The sequence below is a fragment of the Suricata suricatta genome, chromosome 14, assembly GCF_006229205.1.
Source record: "Suricata suricatta isolate VVHF042 chromosome 14, meerkat_22Aug2017_6uvM2_HiC, whole genome shotgun sequence".
Lineage (NCBI taxonomy): Eukaryota > Metazoa > Chordata > Mammalia > Carnivora > Herpestidae > Suricata > Suricata suricatta.
In genome coordinates, this window is record NC_043713.1 from 15,961,978 (window position 1) to 15,986,958 (window position 24,981).

The window sequence follows — 24,981 nt, forward strand, 5'->3', positions numbered from 1 at the left end:
AGTCCTAGCAGCAGAGTCCTGGTTGCAAGTGAGAGGCATTCTGATGGGGAAAATCCATCACAGCCCTGGGCGAGGGGGCGGGGACAGCAGGGCTCTGCCACCCAAGGGTCCACCTCCCTCTCGCCTCCCTGCTCCGACCCTCCCCTTCTCCAGCGACCCAGGCTGGAGCTGGGAAGAATTACAGGTGCTGTCTGGAGCTCCATCCCCAAAACAGGTTCTTAACTTTTCTTTTTATCAGAGACCATTTGTTTCTCAAATGTCGTCTTAAAACCCTTAATCTCCATTTTATATCTTACCTGTCAGAGTGCCCACTGGGATTCGTACTTTGCAAGTTCCTATCAGTTGCTTGAATGATACAAATTTGTTATTTTTAAGAATTTATTATTATTATTTTACCAGTGTGGAGTGCAACTTTACACTGGCCAATCCATCAAAAACCACTTATAAAAGAGCACAAGCTGTGAGGCAGGAGGTGGTGGCAGGGGGTGGCTGTTGCCAGTTGGGTCTACAGCCGCTGAAGAAGTTGTGGGTAGGATCTTGGTGCAGGGCACCGAATAACAACAACGTGATTCCATAGCTTCTGGGGCATTCACGCTCCTCAGCACCCCCAATTTTTCTACCTCACCTATCAACATCTGCAAGGACCCCCCCGCCCCATTTGTATTAACTCTCTGGATATAGAAGGCCCTCTTGTCTAAATTTTCTACCTCCAGGATCTCTGTCTGGGAGGAAGTCTAGAAACATCTAAGAGAAACCTTCCTCATGGGAAGAATATGGTCAACCTCATCATCTATGAAGCAATAGACTCAAGAGATTCTTTGAAAATAAAATTCAAAACCAGAGAAGATTTTCCATGAGGATATTTATTCCACTTAGCTTCTGAATAGGCAAGACTACTCACAATGACCTTTAAGGTGGCAGCCGACCTCAGTCCTGACTCGCCAGAAGACAAGTGATAAGTAAGCATTTGGAGAACACCAATTTTCCACATTCATGTAAGGAAGATCTTTTATGGCTCTTTGCTTGGCTTTAAAATGTTTCACAGTGGTTGGTTCACGTTGCCATTAAAAATTGGAAAGTAGCAAATATAACATTGCAAGTATAAAGCTGTGAAAAATGATGTTTTAATGCTATTTTCCATTTTTGGTTCCCATGTTGACTTAAAAAGGCATCTGGCCTATGTACAATGCATGATGCGGGACCATGAAGCGTAGCTTTGGACTTGCAGGAATTAAATTATCCCATCTTAAGGATGATTTGTTACCTTCAGGAATGAATCACCAGGCTCCCTTCGGGTCTCTCATCCACTACTGAGCTCCGGTCGAATGTTCCTGATGCTACCAGGTAGGAGCTCTAAATGGGAGCCTGATTCTGTTATGATGCGTTTTTTCCTTAGTGAGAAGCCAGAGTCTATCCATCTGCCTTTAAAGCCACTGATCTAATCAAGAGCTCTTGACATTGATAACCAAGAGGGAGGGGGGATATATACGCAGCCATGGCAGATAATCCAGATGCTATGGAAGATATGAGGAATGTCACAGCAGAACAGAAAAATAACAAAAGAAGCTCCCAGCAAATCTCAGGGGGAAGAAGAGGCTCAGATATTTCTATACCAATGCACAGAGCAGGACAAATATTAACTTGAGATTTAAAAGAAGGAAGGAATTCTTCATCATTGGGTATGAAGAATGGAACTGACAAAGGAATAGAGCAGAGCAAGGGTCTATGCTTTTCTGAGTATAATAAACACCTAGTAAAAATCCTGCAGTGTGGGTGGCTCAACTCGTTAAGCATCAGACTGGATTTCAGCTCAGGTCATGATCTCATGGTCGTGGGATGGAGCTGTGAATTGGGTTCAGTGGTGGTGGTGGAGCCTGCTTAAAATTCTGTTTCTCCCTTTCCTTCTGCCCCTCCCCCATTTGCTGGTGCATGTGAGCTCTCCCTCAAAAAAAAAAACAAACATTGGTTTCTAGGGGGCGGGGGAGGGAACCATGAAGAGGCAGAGCACAGGGGACTTGGGCAGTGAAATTATTCTGTATGGCATTATAATGATGGATACATGTCATTGTACATTTGCCAAAGCTCTTGAAACATACAACACCAAGAGTAAACCCTGATGAAAACTATAGGCTTCAAGTGATAATGACAGGTTACTGCAGGTTCATCCATCGTTAACGAAGGCACTGCTGTGGTGTAGACATCCATGGCGGGGAGGCTGTGTGCTTGAGGGACAGGGACTCTATGGGAACTCTGTAGTTTCCACTCAAATTGCTGTAAACCAAACGCTGCTCTAAAAAAACAAAGTCCAGTAAAGAAATGCCCGCTGTATAATGAAGCCACCCCTGTGGGTAACCTGGCAAGTGGCCTTGGGTGAGGACGGAGGGAAGCCTCGAGGGGCCCTCACAGGTGGTGTGCCACAGAGAGCATGTGGAGCAAGTGCCCGCGCCCATCTGTGTGCAACTGGCACAGAACAGGCACAGAGGTGAGAGCAAAGGGGCTTCATCCTGAAGCTTCGTGTGGCTAAAAGCTGAGGCTCCAAGGGAAAATGCCCCTGTCGTGGGGTATGTTTCCAACAACATGGGGGTACCAATGAAAAGTTCAGAGAAAATCTAGAGAGTGTTCAAGGCCAAAGATGATTAAAAAAAAAAAAAGAAGGTTCAAGAGGATGGGGAGGCAATCGATCAATCCTCGGTACTCCAACTCCAGAGATGTTGGAAAAGAGGGTCAAGTTCCAGTGGATTAAGACGAGTGACCAACAAGCTCTCGCCGCGCCTTGACGCTAATTCTGGAGATGAGGAGATGGAGTCTGAGTTAGTTACCGACCACAGATCTAGAAAGTGGAGGCAGGGCTTAGCCTCCCTGTGATTGTGAATCCCTCCTCTCACCGCACCCTGCCTCACCCCACTTACCAAGCCAGGGAACGAGCTGAATCCAGAGGGCAGTGGCTGGGTCTCTGCCCTGAACTTCTGGATGAGACCCGGCGGACTGTCCGCAGCCTCAGGGCAGGAGGCTGCTTCGTAAGAGGGGCCCGAGCAGAAACCCAGAAACCAGACGACCATTGCTGGAGGCGTCAGCATCGGGCTGGGAAATGGTGGCCGGGAAGTGGCCTGTCCATATGGGTATTTCTGGGCTTTTCCATCACGCCATCCAAAAATGTCTTTGTGAAGGAGGCCAGGAGCAGTCATGCACCCTAATCACATTTACTCTCAGCTACTGTGTCCAGATGTTTCTCAGCGGTTCTCAACCCCAGCCGCATGCGCATCACCTGGGGAGTTTTTTAAGGTGCAGATGTCCAGGCTCGCTTCCCCTAAGTTAAAGATTCTCTCACCCTGCGCACTTCAAACGAGCAGACTTCCTCCACCTCCCAGCAATGTTTGCCCGCTCCGCCTTGCTGGGGACAGTGGCAGGCCCCACATTCTTACAGAGCAGGTTAGAGCCCCCAGTCTGGGTGCTGTGGCATGTGCGTGCGTGCGTGCGGCACCCAGATAAGACTAGCACATTCGTTGTCAAAGGACAGAGAGGGGGACTCAGGCCCGTGGGCTGGGAAACCAGAGGCTCTCCCACTTTTTAAAAAAAACCGAAGCCTACTCCCAGAGTGGAAGCTTTCCAGGTTTTCATGGGAACCTACATTGATTTAAACACAGTAGAGCAAACATCGTTTAACTTCGGGAGTCCTCTTAGAGCTGAGCCCTGCGGATAAGGAATTTCAGTCCAATGTCTGCTCACATCACTTGTTCTTGAGAAGTCATCAGCAGCATCTAAAGGCCCCACGAGTCGAGCTTGTGGACAAGTCACAACAGCCGGGCCCCGGGAAGGTTCTTAGCTGTCTTTGTAAAGTTTATTTCAGGATGTCAGGCACGTGCAGAGAATTTACGATAAGCTTAGCCGTGTTAAGACTTTTTTTTTAAAAAGGTTTTACTAACCAGCTACAGAACCCCAGGATGATGATAAAATAATAAAGCTTTGACCCAACATTTTTATATTCCATTTTTAGTTAAGGGAATCAAAAGCGCTTTTTGTAAGAATTTATTAATGGGCACAAGCGAATAATGGGTTTAGAAAGTAGCCTGTAAATGTTTGTTCTTTCACTTTGTTGATTTCGACAGGATGAGGGCCATTATTGGAGACACAGCCTATTTCAGCAGAGAGAAAGGATTCCGGGGCGAGCTGCCCCCCCACGGCTCACTCCTGCTGGTCTTCCCCAGATCAAGAGCCCCTCAGAGAAGAGCAGGTGTGGGACGAGGCACAGGCTTACGCTGTAAAGGAAAACTTACGTAACAACGGATACCGTTTATGGAGCGTGCACTGTGCATATGTCGGGCACCCGTGCTGAGCATTCGGGGAGTTAGCCGCCTGTGCCCGGGGATGGCAGGCGGGGGGTGAGTGCGGCTGCTGTCCTCCATCCGATGCTGCGTGAACTGAGACTGCTCAAGGCCTACAGGTGGGTACCTGGCTTTTAGGGATTCTCAACTCTTACATCAGGTTTGGACAGACCTCAGAGAAGGAGGAAGACTTGTAAGGTCTCCCTGGAAGGATGTCACCATCGCATCATCCAGTGAAAAGAGAACATTTCTGTGCAACTGAAGAGTGCACTTGAAAACATCACTGGCCTCCTTTCTACTCCGCTAACACGGCTACGCGGACTGTGGTCGGGCACCAGCAGCATCGCCATCCCCGGGGAGCGGAGGCGAGTTAGGGATGCCGAGTCTCAGGCCCCAGCCGGGGCCTCCTGAGTCAGAATCTGCATTTAGCAATGTCCGGGTGCTCTGTGTGCTCACGACAACCTTGGGAACATCGTTCTCTTCTCCGGCCTCCTCCACGCCCGGCGGAATGCTCCTCCCCAGAATTCCCCTGCCTTGTTTCTTAACTGTGCCAGTCTTCCCTGGGCTCTACGTGAAAAGCAAGGATTCTCTTTTGCTCTCAGCTTACCCTGTTCCATCTCACCCAGGGCAACCGTCACTCAGGAAATCACCGTCAGTGGGGCACCTGAGGGGCTCAGTCAGTTAAGCATCCGGCTTCGGCTTAGGTCATGATCTCACGGTTTGTGGGTTCGAGCCCCATGTCGGGCTCTGTGCTGACCACTAGCTCAGAGCCTGGAGCCTGCTTCAGATTCTGTCTGTCTCTCTCTGACCCTCCCCTGCTCATTCTGTCTCTCTCTCTCAAAAACAAATAAAACATTTAAAAAAAATTTAAGAAAAATACAAAGAAATCACCGTCAGTTTCTTATCTGTTCCTCCCACATGCGGCAAACGCCATCCAGGCTAGGACTTCGTGTCCCCCGCACCCAAGGCAGCGCCTGGGAGAGCAGTGCCTGACAGACATTTCAGCGAAGGGCCGCTTTGGGCCGGACTGGCCGGGGCGCGCTCACCACTCAAACAGTGGAGACCCGCAGAGCCTGCGGAAACCGATGGGCTCCTTTCGCCCGTCTGGGCTTCTTGTAAGTTTTCGAAGGAGGATGCGCTGTTTTTTAATTTATGAAAAGCATGTTTCCAGTAACATATCCAACCATCTCAAGATAGATCACACCACAAAACAAAGCGGGTTACATCTTTCCTTTTAAAAAGGTTTTAGGTTTTATTCTTCACTGATTGGGTTGTACTCTAATAAACAAGAAATCATTTCCTTTTAGGGGCCTGTCTGTTCCCCTCGGAAATGCCATTTCGCTATGCCAAGAATTTTACTTCTGAAACTCAGATGTTAGAACTACGTCGTGTGGCTTGTGCACTGTCCCCACCAGCGGGTCCAGAAGTGGCCGCAGACGCCCGTGCTTGGTTCGGAACGGCTGCCACGGGGGCCGCAGAGCCTGAGCAGAGTCAAACCAGAGCCCACAAAAGAAAACAGTCTTTACTGATGAATCATTTATTTGGACAAGACAAAAACGTCTCCACACATTGTTTCCTTTTATACAGAAAGTGGAACATTTCAAATATATTAGTTTTTCTCTTTTTCAACACAATTCATTTCTATCTGGCGCCAGGAGCTTCTCATCTTAGGATTCGCGTTTTAGTAACACGTACGCACCCATTACGGCCAAGAGAGCATACTGGGGAGAAAACACAGTGGGAAATTACTGTGAGGTCTACAGAGAAGCTTGGTCTATAAATATATTCAGATGAGGTCTGCTCGATACTAGGCTGAGGACAGAATCAAAAGATGACCTCTTCCCCCCATCCCTGTTCCCCGAGAAGCGGTTCCGTGCCACGCTCTGGTTTTAAAAGCCTTGGACCAAGGATCAAGCACCCAACAAATTCAGCTCATTCACTGCTCACTCTCGCATCCATTTCCTATTGTTCTTCAAGTGGTTTTTAAAAAAAAAACATAGATACCATTTTTACTGACACAGGGAATCAATGTTACTGGGTCTATTGTATTAACTTTTTTTTGGTTATGTTTAAAGATTTTCACGATAAAAAGCAATAAATACAGAGGTGCCATTTTAGAAGACACGATGAACATAAAAGATGAAAGTAGGTATTTTAAATAGCTAATGTAAATATTGATAATTTAAATGGTTATGTTAATTGGTAGTCAAATACTAATGCTCTGCAAAATAAAATAAACAGTAAAACATTCTAAACAGATTGCATCTTTACAACTGCACGTGTAAAAGCGCCAATATATATTTATATTTTTTTAATGCAGACATACACACAAATTCCTACCTTGAACTTTGGATAGTCATTCATTATTATGGTGACCATACCAACATACGGTAAAAACCTAAATTGTGGGATGAAAAGCCAGAAATATAAAAACTGCTTGTAATATGAAAAGAGCAACATTTAAAAAGACTCTAAATCAGCCTCAGGGAACAAAGCTTCTGTGGGAAGAGCACTGATTGGGGCTGGAGGATGAATAGTCCTCCTGCCTCGAAAGGCTTCAGGAATCAAAAGCAGCGCCAGGAACGGCCAGGGCCAGTTTTTAGGCAGGCACGTGATTTCCACCAGAGACGCCACTCGTCTGTGCTTGCTGCATTCACCGTAACAGAATCAAAATAATTACTTGCGCCACTTGTGCAAATGGACGACAACTTTCATCAAGCTGGTTTTTAATGTTTTTAGGGGGAGAAGTATCAGAGACTGCTGTTAGAGAAAGCTTTCAAAATACACGGAGATTTAGTTTACAACGGAAAGATCTATCATTTTCATTTCACAGGGCTTTTCAGACATAACGAACACGTTCGTCGGGCAGCAAACACAGATGTGAAGCCCGTAACACACCCACACATGACTGTGGTCCCGGACACCGAGGCTGGGGGCATAAGCTAGCCAGTGATTCTGCTGACAAAATGAATGTCACTGTGCAGTCAGTGTGACCCAGAGCTCCCCTCAGTCTTGGGAAACCAGCTTAGCATGTGGGGACCCTCCAATTTACGTAAATCGGCAGCTCCAACCTCTCCTTGACACAAAGCCCGTCCCCAAGACGTCTAAAATTAGAGGACGGGCCAGCTGGAAGTGACTCCCATCTCCCCACACATGTTCAAGGGGCAACGCGACAGCATAAAGTAGTTAAAAGGTGAGCTGAAGGAGAACAGGAACCAAAAGAGGCCGCCAGTCACCATCTGAGTAGGGAAGCTGAATCGTAGAAAAGGGGAACTAGCGTTCTCCAGCCTCGAGATTTAAAAAAAAAAAAAAAAAAAGACACGTCCAACAAGGGTTAAACATAAAAAAGGAAGAATTGCCCTTTTTGGTTTTTTTCATAAGAGGACACAGGCTCTGCTGTACCAGGCACTGCTGACGCAATTATGTAAAGATGAATATCACAAGATTTATCACTTACCTGTTTTGGGTCGTGAAAAACAGGACATAACCTAAATGTGTCCCCCCAGGAGAGGACTGCCTAAATAAGTCATGATTTTGTGAATCTCCGGGGAACGACAGTATATAACCATTCAAAAATACGTGGATGTAGGGGCGCCTGGGTGGCTCAGTTGGTTGATTGTCCCAACTTCGGCTCAGGTCATGATCTCACAGTTTGTGAGTTCGAGCCCCGCATCGGGCTCTGTGCTGGCAGCTCAGAGCCTGGAGCCTGCTTCGGATTCTATGTCTCCCTCTCTCTCTGCCCCTCCCCTGCTCATGATCTGCCTCTCTCTGTCTCTCAAAAATAAATAAATGTTAAAAAAAATTTTTTTTAATAAATAAATAAAAGTACATGGATGTAGATTTGACACAGGAACCTACTTCTAACTTCTTATTGGGTCAACAGATGAGATAAAATCCTCCTACGTAAAATGATAGGGTGCAGAAACACACCACCTGTGTAGGTGCAGGGAATGCCTAGAACATTCACCTAAGCACTCAAAGTGGTTGTCTCTGGGAGGATTTCTTGTACTCGCTATTTACAACCACAAATAACTAACCTCTAGGGGACGATTTCTTTCGAGAACAGGACTAAACCAATGACGGAGAGCATACGCTGGCATCCAGTTCCACATGTTCGGCCCTTAGTGCCAAACCAAGCACAGTCCACATGGCACGACTCAGCCCCTCCCGACTCTCCGGACACACAAGACGTAACGAGTGGTTCTCTCTAGCCACTCCATTCAGTTTGTTTCTGACTAGGTTTCTGGTTTCCGACTCATTTACGGGACGTAAAGGGCCACACTCACCCTCTGGCTCGTCCCACCACGTCCTTCTTTTCCAGCCAGTTCTGGCCCTCTTTGTACAAGCCTCTGTCGTCAACTTCGTTATTATCTCCTTTAGTCAAAAACTTGATGTCTCCGTTGTCTCTGGAAAGAGAAATAATGGCTTTTCAAAAACGGTTTTCAGCACCGCGTCATTAGAAAACAGTTTATCTGGCATTTCACGGCCAGATGTGGGCGTTCGGACAAGCGCTCGGCGAGAACCCACACTCTCTTGGGCTGAGGGCATTGCTCACAGGTGCCCATCCAGCCTAAGCACTATCTACTGTGGGTCCTGTGGCTCCAATTCCAAAGAAAATTCTTTTTAATGTTTTATTTATTTTTGATACAGAGAGAGACAGAGCATGAGAGGGGGAGGGGCAGAGAGAGAGAGACACAGAATCGGGATCGGGCTCCAGGCTCTGAGCTGCCAGCAGAGAGCCTGACGCAGAGCTTGAACCCACGAACATGAGATCATGACCTGGGCCGGAATTAGAGGCTTAACTGACTGAGCCCCCAGGCGCCCCCATGGCCCCAATTCTAAACCCTCAAGTTACCCTGACAACCAAAAGGCACGGCAAAGCACAAGGGCACTGGCAAGGCCATAATGGGCTTCCTTAGTCCGCATCGACCAACATGACCATGGGTTACGTTCCTCTTCACTCGGGACATGACCTTGGGTCCCGGGTCACAGAGACTTGAGCGGACGGGAATTCAAACGCGAGTGTGCCCTTACCCCTCCTCAAACATACTGTGCCTTGCCAAATGTGGAATGTCCGTGCGCTACCTCCTTCACCACTGGGCGAAGTGGTATAAAATCCGGTTTGTAGAGACACGGGAGTCACAAATGGCATAAAACCAGCGTGTTAAAGAGACACGTGGGATTAATTTTAACACTCAAAACCAGTGCTTACACAGCCCTGACACTAAAAACACGACACTGTAGCATTCTAGAGCTCTAAAGAGGGCCTTCTTTCAGTAAGACAAATGAAAAAAGGCACTTTTATAATTAGATAAAATATGGAAAGCCCGCAAAGATTTGAAGCCGCGCCATAAGGAGCAGGCTGTTCTGCAGCTGTGGTTATACAGGAAGTCAAGAGGATAAAAATCCACACAGTCTCTCTCACAACTCAGGCAAATTACAGAAAATCATCATTATTTCCTCAACTTTGAATCATTCCTCTTTCAAGTATCAACTTCTTTAGCAACTTCTTTGGGGAGCAGCTGGAAGCAGTGAGTGGAACGGGAACCTCATTCTGGAAATGCTCCAAAAGCTGCACTGCACGTGCGTGCACCCCCCCGCCCCCCCACATCCACACGATGAGAAAATGAGAAATGCTCTGTTATTTTAAAAACCCAAATACAGGGGCATCTAGGTGGCTCAGTCGATTAAGCCTCCAACTTCGGCTCAGACCATGATCTCACAGTCCGTTGGTTTGAGCCCCGCCTCGGGCTCTGTGCTAACAGCTCAGAGCCTGGAGCCTGCTTGGGATTCTGTCTCCCTGTCGCTCTGACCCTCCCCTGCTCACGCTCTGTCTCTCAAAAATAAATAAACATTTAAAAAATTTCTTTAAAACACAAGTGCACACATCTAAGTGCAATTCCATAACTCAGGCGGGTGAAAATGCTACACTAAGCTGCCTGAAGGTAAATGGATAACCGAGTATATGAAATGCAACATTTCCACTGATCATGGGGCTGTACTCTCTCCCATGGGAACTTAGTGTAGTTGAGATAGAAATTTCTAGTTCCCACAGAGTGTCTTCAGAGGCCACCGCTGGCGCGTAAGGAAAGGAAGCGCATCCGCGGGGCAGGAAATGGCGCAGGACATAGGTGGCCCAAGCCACGGGACGAGCCGGGGAGAGAAACGTTCATCCGTCTGGGGCTAAGGTGACTGTTGAGAGCATTGCCACTGGGTCCAAAGTGACACAGGGAAGCGGGTGGCTTTCTGCATCTCAGAAAACAGTCCTCCTGTCCAGGTAATCCTCAGCTGCGGTGGGACTGGACTCCCCCCGGACCTCTCTTCAAATAACTCTTATGCTACAGTAGGTTCACCTTACGTCACAGAGCCATTTGTTTCTGAGCGCCCATGAAACCTGTCCATGCGGTTCTCATAGTCACCCCTGAGTCACTGTGGGAGATGATAATGTTATCAGTCCATCCTACACACTGGGCGAAGTGGCAGGTCCACAGTCACCGGATCAGTAAACAGCGGCACTAGGAACACAGTCCAAGCCAGCTTCCCAAACCGAATTACTAAACTCTGCACCTGAAACTAATACTACACCATATGTTAACTAGTTGGAATTTAAATAAAAACTTGAGGGGGGGAACAAATGAAAAAAACAAATAAGGTTGATAACAATCAGTGCTAATGAAAAAATAAATTTAAAATATATAAAAAAATCAAAAAATAAACTGGCCACCAAAATTTACCAAATACCACCGAAAAGAAGGGAAGCCTCCTTACTTTTCATGAACTTTGATTACTCTGTGAACTATTGGAATGTCTCGTCCCTCGACTTTAAAGACCACGATCTCACCGGCTCTAATAGGGTCTTCCCGGAAGTTGGTCAGGAACAGAAGGTCGCCCCTGTGGAAGGCCGGCTCCATACTGCCACTGGGAAGAGACACAAAGTCACATCCAAATTAGCCTGGGTTCCCACGGGGAACGTTCCAGTTCATGAAGAACACAATAATAAACACGGCAGCGGGGGTCTCAGCTTCCACCGTCGCGTGGGTCTGGGACCTACAGGACAAATGGCTGCGGTTTCGTTCTGACTGCTCATGGTGACGACACTGAGGGAGACAGGAAACGGTTTCCTCTTAGATTTAGGTAGGAATAAGATAGGAGCACGTCCCCTGTACCTTGTGTTAGGTAGAGAAGAGAACCAAGTGTAACGGGAAGTCTTTGAAGTAAAAGCTGCCAAGGTTTAGCCTTTAAGAAGTCCTACATCTACAAAGACATTAGTATGTTCGTTCAGAACTGCAGACTCCGAGAGGTGGCTCTCTAGGGCAGTTCTTGCATTTCATGGCTCACCCCCAGCACCTAGGATGTGGCATTCCCGTTCAAGGAAGAGAAATGAACACGTGATGCCTTGGGAGAGTGATCTATCTGAAAACCAAACTGAGGGCCGGGCCAGAATTGGAACCCAGGTCTCAGGGCTCCCGTGGCATCATCCTTTAGACCGTACTCTACAGAAAACCCAATTCTAACACACATTGACTGTTTCTGATGTGGAGGTCAGTAAATAATATCCCACACCATGCCGGTTTGAACCCACACCAAAAATCTTCGATGGACTCAAATAGATTGTAGTCTAGCAGAAGCTAAAATGATCAAACAGAATTCATCTTACATATGCTCACACTTTGTCTTAACATATGAGAAAATAAATAAGACCTGAAAATAGAGTGACACAGGGGCCACAGAATCAAGAACCAGCGGGTTTGTTGAGGGCAGGATGGCGCAGGAGAGCCAGGCGGGTGAAGAAATGGGGTGCTTTAGAGGGAAACGTGGGCTCATACTGGGAGCAGCTCAAGAAGTTGACCCTCCTGTCCCTCCCTGCCCTGGAACACCTTAAGCCTGTCAACAAACGCAGATCACCAAGGAGAAACACAGTGGGGGGCCCGGGCCTGTCACTAAGTACCTGCTGATGTATTTACTTTTACGTTAAACCAAGTGAGGCTGCATATTGTAACAGATCTGGCCTCCAAAGATAGGATATCTGCACAAAAAACAGAGCGAGGGCTAGAAATATAAATGATGAAGAGGGAAAGAAAGAGAAGACAATTAAGAACTACAGCTAGAACACCCTCCCGGGCAAGTCTCAGAGGTAGGAAGAAGACCGTTTCCACCAAGAGTCATTATCATGGCCCGTGAGAAAAGCACTTCTCTGAAATGTTTCACCAATATCAACTACACCTGCTCTCCTCATGGTCCGGGGATTCCCCGAAGGTCAGTGTTCCCCAAGGTCACACATTTCTCATGATGTCAATAGTTTATGCTGACACACCAAATTGCTTTAGAACTATAAAGGACGCTGAAAAAAAAAAAAAGCCCCCGTACACCGCAATGTTACAACAATTTCTGTGTACAAGTGTGTCTGTGTGATTTAAGGAAAACCAGAACATCTACGATCTAGTTTGGGATCTGCCAAGAGTAACTGTAAGATGCAAGCGGCTTGGCCTTGGGCCTCAGCTCCCTGTATGTTAAGTGAGAGGGCCAACTGAAATTTGAGGTTTTTAATTTATATTTAGAAAAAAAATAAGCCTTAAAACCCTTCCCTCGAATGAAATCTTATGAGGAAGCATAACCACATACGATAAAAATGGAGCTGTCACAACTAAAGCAAGGCTGAGGCGTCTCGAATCCACACACTCGGTTCTGTTCCCCCTCCTATCCCGTCTGCTAGACCCCAGGGCACTCCTGGCGTGAAGTGAGAACCAGTGGATGGGGTCCCGTATGCTCTCCACGGGCTCTGACATTTCCGGAAGCAGGGAATCTCTAGAAGCAGGCCCCTTGGACGGCCACACAGGGGCAACCTGGTGAGGCCAGCACCATGGCAGAAGTCCCATGATATGGCAGCAGGTAGCGGGGGAGGGAAAGGGCACTGGTTTGGGAGGTAAGACCCCTACGCATTGGCCTTGGCTCTGGCACTGGCCTGCGGTGACCCCACCTATAAAACCAACGGGCTCCATTCCCCCCCACAGCAAGGCTCAATGGTCTAAGTCACGTGGCCAGAGTGCATCTGGAGGGACCTAAGGCTCCCAGATATGGTTATTTAATTTCAACTTGATTAAATTTCCCCCCTTGCATGGCTTTGTGGCTATATGAAGTCAACTAAAGTATTAACTTTTCTAAATTTAACATCCTGTGCTTTGTAAGACTAACAGTCTCGGGAGAGTAGCCACCTACACCGGTATTGCAGATGCGGCTTGAAAAAATACGGCTCGCTCTGTTGGGTCCCGGGGCACGCCCTTCCCTGTCTACTCGGAACAAAGGAAACCAAGCAGCAGTTTTCAATGACTTCTGCTTCAAAATCAGTCAATGCATTAATAACATATGAAAGCATTAAAACACAAAAGCAAATAGACTGCACTGGAGTATTAGCAAAAACGTCTGTTGAAAAAGATAAGACTTGTCAACAAACGTCAGAAACGGTGAAAACAAGTATCAACAGAAAACGCGAATGCGTTACCCAGCTGAAGTCCCGGGTGTGGGTGGCCGCGCAGGCTTTCCCTCCAGGTGACACCGCGTGACAGCCCGCAGAACCTACCTCAGCACCACCACGATCGGGCTCTCGCTGCCGGTGAGGACGATCAAGCCCTTCCAGATCATAAGCGCAGAAGACACGATCATGGCGAAGTTCAACACCTGGTAATAGAGCTGGAACGAAAAAGGCCGGACCCGAAGTAAAAACCAGCGGAATTATAGTCACTAACCCGAGGCCGGACCCGAAGTAAAAACCAGCGGAATTATAGTCACTAACCCGAGGCCGGACCCGAAGTAAAAACCAGCGGAATTATAGTCACTAACCCGAGGCCGGACCCGAAGTAAAAACCAGCGGAATTATAGTCACTAACCCGAGGCTGGACCCGAACTGGTTTTTAAACAAACACACACAAGAAGCTGTATTTTAGGACATTAAACTAATTCACGCAAACTACGAACTTAGGTAGCATTTCGACTTTTGTCCATGGAAGGAGCCTTCCATTGATTTTTTTCTCTTTCACAGAAAGGAAAGGTGCGGGGGAAACCCAGCGAGATCCACGGGACCTACTTTGTTAAAGCCTCAGGAATACTCTACTTACCTCTCCGGGATTTTTCCTGGGACCTTCAACCCCGAAGAGTCCATTACTCAAGTTCTAGCCTGAGGGCCTACTGCTCTGGCACAGAGGGTGCGAGTCTGCTGTGAGAGCCTGGCACAGGCAGCATGCTTTACCAAGAACCACCCCCGAGGCCCTGGCCAGAGGCCCCCAAAGACGCTTCTGAGTCCTCTAGTACTTAGCGACAGAGTCCTCTAGTACTTAGTGATGAGGCTGTTCTGCACCTGAAATTATGTTTCAAAGTCAACAAAAATCTTAAACACCTGGAGGTTCAAATTTTCCATAAATGTTTTATGTTTTATTTTTTAGATAGAGAGTGACAGCGCAAGCAGGGGAGGGACAGAGAGAGAGGGAGACACAGAATTGGAAGCAGGCTCCAGGTTCTGAGCTAGCTGTCAGCACAGAGCCCCGCCCAGGGCTCAGACTCATGAACCGTGAGATCATGACCAGAGCTGAAGTCGGATGCTTACCAACTGAGCCACCCAGGCACCCCTTTCATACATGTTTTTAAACATAAGCAATATCTGGTTGAGAACACGGGCAGGAAACCACACAAGACGGTATCTAGTTCTAAGCTGACCTCGTCCCGCCTTAGACCACTGAGTTACCATCCACAGGGCTTGTGGGACCGAAGCTCAGGGCTCTTCCTTGCTGACAGCTGCTGCCACCCACGGGCTGCTGTGACTCCAGGGGGAAAGGTAACCCGCCCACGTCACAGCACCCTATCAGCTGTAGTGGAACCGTTGGGCCAGATGTCTACAGTCTTCGAGAGGCTCTAAGGACAAGAGTCACTGTGCCTACTACTTGAAATATAAGTCCTTCAGGGCATCTGCCCTTCGTGTCCTCCAGGATGGCTCCTTACTCCAGTACCGGCCTGCACCTTTCTCCTCACAACCCTGTCCCGGGTGATCCGACGCGCCATGTGGACCGCCTACCCGACGCTCTAGTGCCTCAGCTCCTAGACAGCCTCATCTCTAAAGACCTTCTCCCTCCACCCGACCCAACCGCTCTCAGCAGCATACGTGGAACTGAAACGGATCGATCCCCAGGTCTCCAATTCAATGATCCGCCTCTACCGGCCTGTGTCCACCTGTTTTTCTGCCCTGTGTAGTCATCCACCCGGCAGGTCGCTTGTTCTTTCAGGAACCGCCCCCACCCACCCACCCATTTGCTCTATACTCTCTACCTTCGAAATACTTGTGGACTCTGTTCCATTCTCCTTAGTCCCACGGGCTGCACTCTCATCCAAGTCACCAACGTCGCCCACTGGGCAGCTGCTAGAGCCTACTAACCAGTCTCCCAACGTCCACACACACCTCTTCCCATGCATTCTCCACGTCACACTCCATACTCGTTTGCAAACGCACCTCTGGCCATCTGATCGTCCCTTACCCTGCTTCCACTGCATCCCTTCAACTGCATCCCACCGCTCTGAGGATGAGTGTGGTCTCTCGGGCCCTGTCTGGCACATCCCCCAAATCCCTAGCTTCAGCCTGTGAAGTGCGCTGCACCCTCAGTACCCTGGGGGTACCTGCTGGTGTTCGAGAGAGCACACGCCCCTCTCCACTCCCTCACCTGGCTGTTTCCTCTGCCCTGAGGCTCTCCCCCTGGAATCCTTAGCATACCTAATACTCACTCATCTTAAATCCTACTTTCCACATCACTTCCCCAGGGAAGCCTTTCCTGACCCACTAGACTAGGAGTCAGCAAACATTTTCTGTAAATGGCCAGATAATAAGTGTTTTCGGTTTACAAGTCACACGGTCTCTGTTGAAATGACTCAACTCCGCCACCGTGGCGAGAAAGAACTAAAGACGGTACGTAAAAGAATGAACATGATTGTGTTCTAATAAAACTTTATTTATAAAAACAGATGGTGGGCCGGAGTTTGCCACCCTCTGCTGTAGACCAGCGTAGGTCCCCCTGCTACCTATTCTCACTGCATCCCATGCTTCTTCATGCCATCCATCACTATTGTAATTATACACATCATTTTTTTTTTTTTAGAAAGAGAGGGCACAAGTGAGTGAGGAGCAGAGAGAGAGAGAGAGGAGTGGGGCTCACCCAGGGCTTCTATTTTTATCTGAAGTGGGGCTCATGTTCACTCGAAGCAGGGCTCAAGCTCACCCAGTGCAGGACTCAAACTCGCAAATTATGACATCGTGACCTGAGCTGAACTCAGATGTTTAATGAATGAGCCACCCAGGCACCCAATATACATATCATTTTTGCTGTGTCTTTCACGTTAGACTGTAAGTTCCACAGAAGCAAGGCTCACTTTGGCCTTGTTCACAGCTCTACCTTGTTCAATACAGCTCTGCCAAAATGGAAGTACTCAATTTGTTGAATAAAGAGTTAGAAAATAAATATCTTTAATACACAGTGGGTACAAACAAACTAGCAGTAAGAAAAACACTAAAATCTCAACAGCAACAAAAAGAGGTAAAAGCTTAAAACCATTAATTTTCCAAAGAAGAAATACAGCAGTGAATAAACACTCTATTCAAACCAAACCCTGCCTTCCCCCTCCCCTCTCCTTCTTTATGGCCAGCAAATTTCAAGTTTAGGAGGGGTTTTATTTGTTTGTTTGTTTGTTTTTAATGCTGACACTCCGTGCCAGCCCAGGGTGCATTGAGGCAACGTGCCAGTAGAGAGGGGTCTGGACCAACCACTGACCGCTGGGAGAGTGATCTGGCATTAGTATCACAAGGTTACTTTCAGCCCAACAATTCTACTTCTAGAAATTCACTCTCCAAGAAAGGCAGATAGGTATGTATCCCAGTCCTATTTCTAGTAACAGAGAGAAGGACATGAAGGTGCAGCAACAGAGAAATGATGGAGTAAATAATGGCAAGTCACTGCACTAAATTTTTTTAAATTTATTTTTGAGAGAGAGACAGCATAAACAGGGGAGGGTCAGAGAAAGAGACACACACAGAATCCAAAGACAAGCTCCAGGCTCTGAGCCAACTGTCAGCACAGAGCCTGATGGAGGGCTCAAACCCACGAACCGTGAGATCATGACCTGAGCCGAAGTCGGACACTTAACCGACTGAGCCACCCAGGCGCCCTGTTACTGCTCTATTTAAAACACAAGTGTGTGTAGGCTGCAGGAAAATCCCAACGCACTAAAAAAGTTTGCCAGAAAAACATAAGGAGTTGGCCTCAACTGTGGACAGAGGCCAACGTAGTATGGTGGAATTATGAGGGGTTGGATTTTCTTCTTTTAAACTATTCTCTCTCTCTATTCTTTAAAATAGTGATGGGTATGGAAGAACTCCGCAGTCTGGGGAAAATAAATGTTTAAAGGGAGTTGACAGAATATGCTATGGTCATTAAAATAATTACTTCGAAGAGTGTGACAAAACACGAAAGCACTATCTGACGTGGCGGTAAGGTGGGAAAAGCAGAGCCCAGACTGCTACGACCAGACATCTGTCAAGTTATGTCACTCCACGTAGTTATGAAGGAAACAACTGAGAGTGGAAACGTAAACATGAACAAAAATAACCATGAAGGCGTTTTGATTGTAAGAGCTGAAAAGAAGATAAATGTAATTCAAAATTAAAGCTACACACCATATGTATATATTTTTAAACTCTTTGGCGGGGCTCCTGGGTAGCTTAGTCAGTTACGTGACCAACTCTCCGTTTCGGCTCAGGGCGTGATCTCATGGTTCGTGGTTCTGAGCTCTGCCTCAGGCTTTGCACTCTAGTGCAGAGCCTGCAAATTCTCTCTCCCTCTCAAAATAAGAAATAGAAACTTAAAAATAAAAACACAAAAACCTCTGTGGCTACTGTGTCAGTAGCAAATTAGGAAACGCTCAGTAAATTCTCAGAAGGGCAAACAAGGAAGCTGGCATGCCAAGCAGGTAGTATCAAGGGTCTCGGCTGTAGGACATTAAATTGTTGCTTCCAAAGTAAAATCGGCCTTGCAGGGCACCTCAGTCTCAAGCAGAAGTTGTTCACTGTAGCTCACATTCAGAAACTTCTCCACCCACTCTGCCCGACTTGAGGATTGGATGAGTAAATGCTGTTTCGTTATGAATTACAGATCTGACCAGCAAAGCCACAAGCCACAGTTTTAAACAGAAGTTGTCATTTATAGACCAGTTCTCAAACTATCAGTCCGCCCTGATCAAAGAAAGCATAAAACCTGGCCTTTTGTGTAATAAAGACCTGATATTGAGATTATCTTTTCCAGTACGATTGTCTAGGTTTGCAAAATTCATCGTGGGGAAGTAAAATCAACCCCCCTCCCAAAAATACTTCCTTTGAGCAAGACATCTATTTGCTAAAGAAATGACTAATTATACAAAAACCTAATAATCAAGCTGGCTGCAAAACCCCAGATCATAATACAGCACCCTACTTTTAAGAGACCAAGGAATCCGAGTCTAGGATTAAAATTGTGCAATCTAGAAACATAATTTGGATGGAACCGCTAACAAACTGGCATCTAAAGAATATGCCACCACGTTTCACTGGTGCCTTGTTTGTTCATCTTCACCTAGCAATTCTATACGCTCCACAATTCAGAACCCCAGCAAAGTTTAGGAGCAAGCCAACACTTGGTCTTTGTCAACCAGAAATGAAACAGCCAACGTCTGAGAGTTTTAAACACACATTTCAGACCAGAGATTCCGGCCGACAAAGCAGCAGAAATGCCAGTCGCTGTATTTCTTCCTTCCTCTGCTCCTCGCTGCAGAAACAAAGAATCCTTGTGTTCCCATGTGGCCCTCGCCTCACATTAGAGCAAGCTGGGGCAGCAGAGAGAGGAGGGCCCACTTGCAAGGCTGGCGAAGCGTGCATGCCTGACAAGGTGTCAGAGGATGCGGTTTTGGAGGGGAAAAGGAGAAGAGACAAAAGGACAAAGCTTAAAAGAAAAAAAATAAAAGTACCAGGAGGCAGCAGATTTGGGCTTCTGAATTTTAATGAGAAAACTAGCAAAACACAGACAATGCAACAGCTCTTGACAGGCCTCACCACGGAGAGAGGGAATGCACAGGTTTTCCAAAAGGCAAACCAGTTGAGGAATTGATACATTCATCAGAAGGCCTTCTCTGAGAGTCTGTGATTACAACCAACAGGAATCAGTACCAATTTTATTTTATTTTACTTATTATTTATTTAAAAAAATTTTAACACTTATTCATTTTTGAGAGAGGGATAGAGTGTGAGTGGGGGAGGGGGAGAGAGAGAGGGAGACAGAATCAGAAAGAGGCTCCAGGCTTCCAAGCTGTCAGCACAGAGCCCAACGCGGGGCTCAAACCCAGGAGCAGTGAGATCATGACCTGAGGTGAAGTCGGACGCTTAACCAACTGAGCCCCCAGTCAGTACCAATTTTAGAGACATTTAAAAACGCTAGCCTCAGCGAAATAAGTCAGGCAAAGGACAGATACCATATGTTTGCACTCATAGGTCTAACAGGAAAACAGGAGAAACCTAATGGAAGACCGGGGGAGGGGAAGAGGGAAAGAGAGTTGGGGAGAGAGAGGGACGCAAAACTTGAGACTATTGAATACTGAAAATGAACTGAGAGTTGAAGGAGAAGGGGGAGGAGGGAAAAGAGGTGGTGGTGATGGAGGAGGGCACTTGTGGGGAAGAGCACTGGGTGTTGTATGGAAACCAATTTTGACAATAAACTATTTAAAAAAATAAAAACGCTAGCCAACTAGGTCTAGGTTTTTAAATAAAGCTCTATTTTCTGGAGGATTTTCTTGGGAACAGCATCGGTGCCCAGGGAATTAGCTGTTGGTTTTTCAAGATAATCACGGCCACAACTCATCCTAATCACAGAAACTCCTGGGACCTTGTCAGCTACGGGCACCTAGGACCAGCCAGATTCCAGACAACAGCTCATGGAAGTCAAGTCACCAAACTCTTCCACACTACCGCACCAGGATGGAATTCTATTTGGAAAAAAAATAAACCATATGTCCACAGGAATAAGCTGTGCCATACCACAGGCTCGATATAGTGGCAAAAATGGCAGGATGTCTCAAAATCATGAGAATATATACCACTTTCAAAGACAATCAAAATTACCAAAGGATGGATGGTTCCATTTTTTGTAGCATAATTTATTGTTAGCATCAACAGAAGAATTGGGAGCCATTAGGCTCCATCGTGCCATCCAAGCCCCCTAAACCTCCATCTAGAAGCTTACACTATCACGTTTTTTTTTTCCTGGTGGAAAGGGCCTCCTTTCCAGTCCGTCCTCACTCCTGCCTTATATTGAAGACTCAAAGGCAGCGATGCTGGCCAAGGAGCTAAGGAGAGAGCAAGAAGGAAGTTTTCCTCTGAGGTCACAGAAGAGTGAGAAATCAACGCCGGCTGCCCAGTGGCCCCACACTAACTGCCTCCTATATTCAAGGTGCAGCCAGATGACAGAATCAGAGGCTAGGGGAAACTTCTGGAACACTGCATCAGTCTAAAATGATTGAGCACCGCCAGTGAGATCGCCAGGCACAACAAGCTTTATTTGGTCCCGAGGCTCGGCGGGCAAAACGCCTCCCAGCACGGGAAGCAATTACTTCGGGAGGCAGTCCTGGACAGTTCCCGCTGTCAGAAAGTTCTTTTCCTTCCTCCAGCCTTTCCGCCCCTTCCATCCGCCGGCAGCCTTCTTCGGGATGCCAGGCCTCGAGAGCCTCACGGAGAAATCTATTCCTTTCTCCAGGGGGTGGCCCTTCACACAACGTGCAGACAGCTGTCACTCACGGCCGAGTCATTTCCTTGCTTTCTCAGTCACATTTGACATCCGTGTGACCGGATTCCTATTCTCCTTCCCTTCCTGGCCACCCTCCCCTCACTGCGCTCCTGTCCGTGCAGGAAAGCGTACACTCGTTCCCACGCGAAGGTATGGGCGGACTTGAACCCAGGGCCTCGGAGAGCCCGGTGGGGGAGTCCGGGGGCGCCGGGCGCTGTCGTTGCCGGAGCCCTACCCGGGAAGCCCCGACTCCCCACGGTCGCAGCCGGTTCTCGCTGCCGGGCGCGCCCCCTACGCGGGTCTCCCTTACCTGGCGCTTGTTCATCTTCCTCAGATCCCCGAAGATGTCCAAGCCCGAGGCCCGGAGATGCGTGCCCACGGCGCCCGCGCGCACCATGGCGGGCTCTCCAGGGGCCGACACGGCCCGCCAGCTCCGGGTGCCGCGGACAGCTGCGGAGCATCGGCCCGGCCCCCGCCCACCAGCCCCGCGGCCTTGAGGACCACGTGACCGGCGACTCTGTCGGGCGTCTGGGAGTGGTAGTCCCGCGAGTCTTAGCCACCGGGCCACCTGCAAGGAATTGGGAAGAAGAAAACTACCGGTCCCAGAATGCCGCGGGGCGAGAGGCTCGTCCAGTGAAGACCCAGAGCTCCTAGGGAGGGCAGCGATGGGACTCAGGAGCCTTGTCCGACCCTTCCGAGTGAACTTGGGAAAGAGAGTGACCCTGCATATCGGAGAGACAACTCGGGGACCTGACAGTTCAAGAGGAACTGAATTCCGCAAGACCTGGTCAGGCGCCAAAAGGACACCTAAAGCTCCCTGGCATTCACCTAACCGTGTATCTTAGCCATTGGATGATTTCGCCGAGCGGAGGCGGGGCCTCTACATTGGCAGCGGCTGTGCAGAATTGGGGAGGAGCCCAAAGAAATGCCAGGCGAGTGGGCGGGGCTTAGAGGAGGCGGGATTTTTGAAGCCTTGGAGTTCCGTGCTCTGTAAGAAGTGGTAGGATTCTGAAAGCAAGCATCTTTGTATCCTTTTGACCGTAGTTGTATTGCAACAAATAATACTCGAATGAGTAAATAACCACCTAATTTTATACACGAGGAAACAGAGGCCCAGAAAGGCTAAATGACATGGCCAAGGTTAAAGGTCAGAGTCTGGATTAGAACTCAAATTTTACAAATTCCAAATCCTGGATTACTGCAGTCCTGATCCTAGATTAGCTAGATCATTCATTGACTCAGTTATGAATTCTTTATTTCATTCGTTTATTCACAAATCTTTTGGAGGCATCAACTATGCACCTGGCCCCGTTTTAGGCCCTTGAGAAACATCTGTGAACAATACAAGCCAAGATCTCTGCCCTCATGAAGCTTAGATTCTAGCAGAAGTAGATATAATATATGAGTAAATTATGTAGTATCTAGAGGGCAGTGGTGCTATAGGAGAAATAAGAAATGCAGGCAAGAAGGACGAAGTGCTCTGGGGGAAAGGGGTGGGTTGTAGTTTAAAATATCCCAGAAGCTAACTCACTATAAAGCTAATGAAAGGTAAACTCTGGGATCCTTCACTTGCAAAGGGCCTTTCAAAGTGCTTGGAGAAAAAATGGTCGTATGGTTTTGTAAAATTTTCAAAAGCAAAATATTTGAATTGCTATTGGTCGAGTCTTGTTTCTTTGCATTCCACCCCCCCCCCCCATCATCCTTCATGTTGGAGGGACAGGAGCCTTTTGAGGATCCAGCTAAGGAGAAGTTGAGTTGGAGAGACATTTAGTTTGGGTTTAGTAGATTTATTTGTGTGGTTCATGGTCATTCCGTGTCACCCTGGTGTAGGAATGGCCTTACACTAGGCTCTTAAAAACAAGGAAAGAGGCCCTTTGAAGAAGGAGATAAAGCAGAAGCTGTGACACGTGAGCAGCCATCCTTTCAACCTACCCCGACCAAGAGCAGGGCACTCAGCATGCATGTGGCCCCTCCATGTGATATGGTCGTGACAAGTGTGACCCTCAGGAATCAATTCCTGATGCTACTGGGCCCTCAGTTTTGTCTGTTTGTCTTGTTTTTACACAGGAAGTCATTAAAGTAAGAGTGAGGTCTCAAAGTACCACTAAGCAACCCCAAAGTCTCCAACCCCACCCCTTGACTGGGGCTTTTGTTGCTCTGTCTCTGTTCTCAGCTCCTCATTCTCCCCCTCCAGCAGTTCTGTGATATCAAATACAGAGTCTTAGCTCCTAGTAGCTCATTTCCTCCAAAGACCCCAGAAAAGGAGCAGAATCAAATTATTGTAGGCCCTGCTGCCGGTATCTGCAAAGATCTAGTTTAGTGCCAGAAACCAAACATTCTTCTGTGTAGTTGTTGATTCTGGAGTTGTCTTTGATTTATTGCATATCTTAAGCCAAAATGTAATATTGCTTTATTTTCCTTTTTCCATGGAGCAATAAGCATACTAATTTTCTGAATGAAATCCCCTCAGTGCAGGCCATATACCCTCCCTTCCCTCACATGACATAATCAGAAACAAAACTAAGGGATTTCCTAGACAATAATAATCAGTTCACTCTCTTACTTACTGATCTGTCTGCTCCATTGAGCACTGGGAACCCAGAGGCGAATAAGACACCGTTCTTAAATCTGGCTGAAGCTGTATCTGTGCAGAGGGGATTATCATATGGCATAACAGGTGAACAAGGCAGGGCATAGTAAAAGGTCCACACTCTAGTTTAGAACCCTCTTAGCACATCTGGGTAGCCCTTGTGAGCAAGAAGGAGGCAAAGAATTGCTACAGAGTCAATTCCAGCTAACATTCCCCCCGCCACCATATTTACTTTATATCAAGTAAATGCTTCTTTATACTTCTCAATAACAAAAACCATATTTTACGGAAAATGGAAAACAGGTCTTGGATATGATAAGCAGCCTTCCCAATGACATAGAGCTAAGAGAAGGCAGAGGCAGAATTTGAATCCAGGTCCGTTCAATCTAGACTTGTTCTCTCGTTCCCTACACCACGCAGCCTCTCTCCTCTGTTCCTTTCTGCCTTTTGAAGGCACTGGGAATGCATGAGCAGACACAGTTCCAGGTGAGAGTTTCAACGTTTAATGTCCAAGTTCAAGCTATGCTACAGACCGGTGGTGTTGGAAACCATCACAAACGGGGCAGAACCTCAGGGATCTTCGTGTACTTGAGCTTGATGGAGAGAGGTAGGGCTCGTTCTTTTTTTTTTTTTTCTTTAATGTTTTTATTTTTGAGAGACAGAGAGAGACAGCGTGAGCAGGGGAGGGTCAGAGAGAGAGGGAGACACAGAATCCGAACCAGGCTCCAGGCTCTGAGCTAGCCGTCAGCACAGAGCCTGACGCGGGGCTTGATCCCATGAACCGTAAGATCATGACCTGAGCCGAAGCCAGAAGCTGGACGTTTAACGGACCGAGCCACCCAGGCACCCCAGGGCTCGTTTTTAAATGAAGACCAAACAGGAAGACATCTGTTGGATGACTTGATTTGGTCAGTCCTCGAAGGAACTCTGGAGCTCGGCTGGCTGGGCAGGGATGAGTCGCTTCCTGTCACATCTGAATCAGCAGCACCTGGTTAATGGTGCCAGACACCAGCCTTCTGAGTCGCTCTGTGCCTTTGCCACCTTTTGCCTCTGCGGAAGGATACGCCTCAGAAGAGCTGCACTGTTCTTCAGGGACCGCATCCTCAGAGCGGGGAAATTTGGCCGCCCCTCTTCCTCAATCTACCTCCCACCTGCTGCCCCAGGGCTCTTGTCAAAATAAGCCATCTCTCCAGCTGCCATCTCTTCTGATTACCTCCCACTGCCTTACGGCTCT

The 24,981-nt window shown here is 47.7% G+C and overlaps 1 protein-coding gene across 1 annotated transcript; it reads right to left on the bottom strand.

The window, feature by feature from the left end:
- Nucleotides 1-5,841: 5,841 nt before the first annotated feature.
- Nucleotides 5,842-21,645, bottom strand: SEC11C (SEC11 homolog C, signal peptidase complex subunit). The gene is made up of 6 exons (XM_029922770.1): nt 21,468-21,645; nt 13,900-14,009; nt 11,091-11,240; nt 8,609-8,728; nt 6,663-6,720; nt 5,842-6,043 (listed from the first exon to the last, which is right to left on the bottom strand). The coding sequence occupies exons 1-6, from the start codon at nt 21,552-21,554 to the stop codon at nt 5,990-5,992; spliced, it is 579 nt and encodes a 192-aa protein (XP_029778630.1). The 5' UTR covers nt 21,555-21,645; the 3' UTR covers nt 5,842-5,989.
- Nucleotides 21,646-24,981: the final 3,336 nt, after the last annotated feature.

Bases quoted from the DNA above. Each gene is read 5' to 3' on its own strand.
- SEC11C (XM_029922770.1), bottom strand. From the start codon at position 21,554: ATGGTGCGCGCGGGCGCCGTGGGCACGCATCTCCGGGCCTCGGGCTTG. The intron at 8,729-11,090 runs GTAAGGAGGCTT...TTCTCTTTCCAG, and splicing joins GTAATCAAAGTTCATGAAAA to AGACAACGGAGACATCAAGT. The intron at 6,721-8,608 runs GTGAGTGTGGCC...CCCACAATTTAG, and splicing joins GTGGTGGGACGAGCCAGAGG to GTTTTTACCGTATGTTGGTA.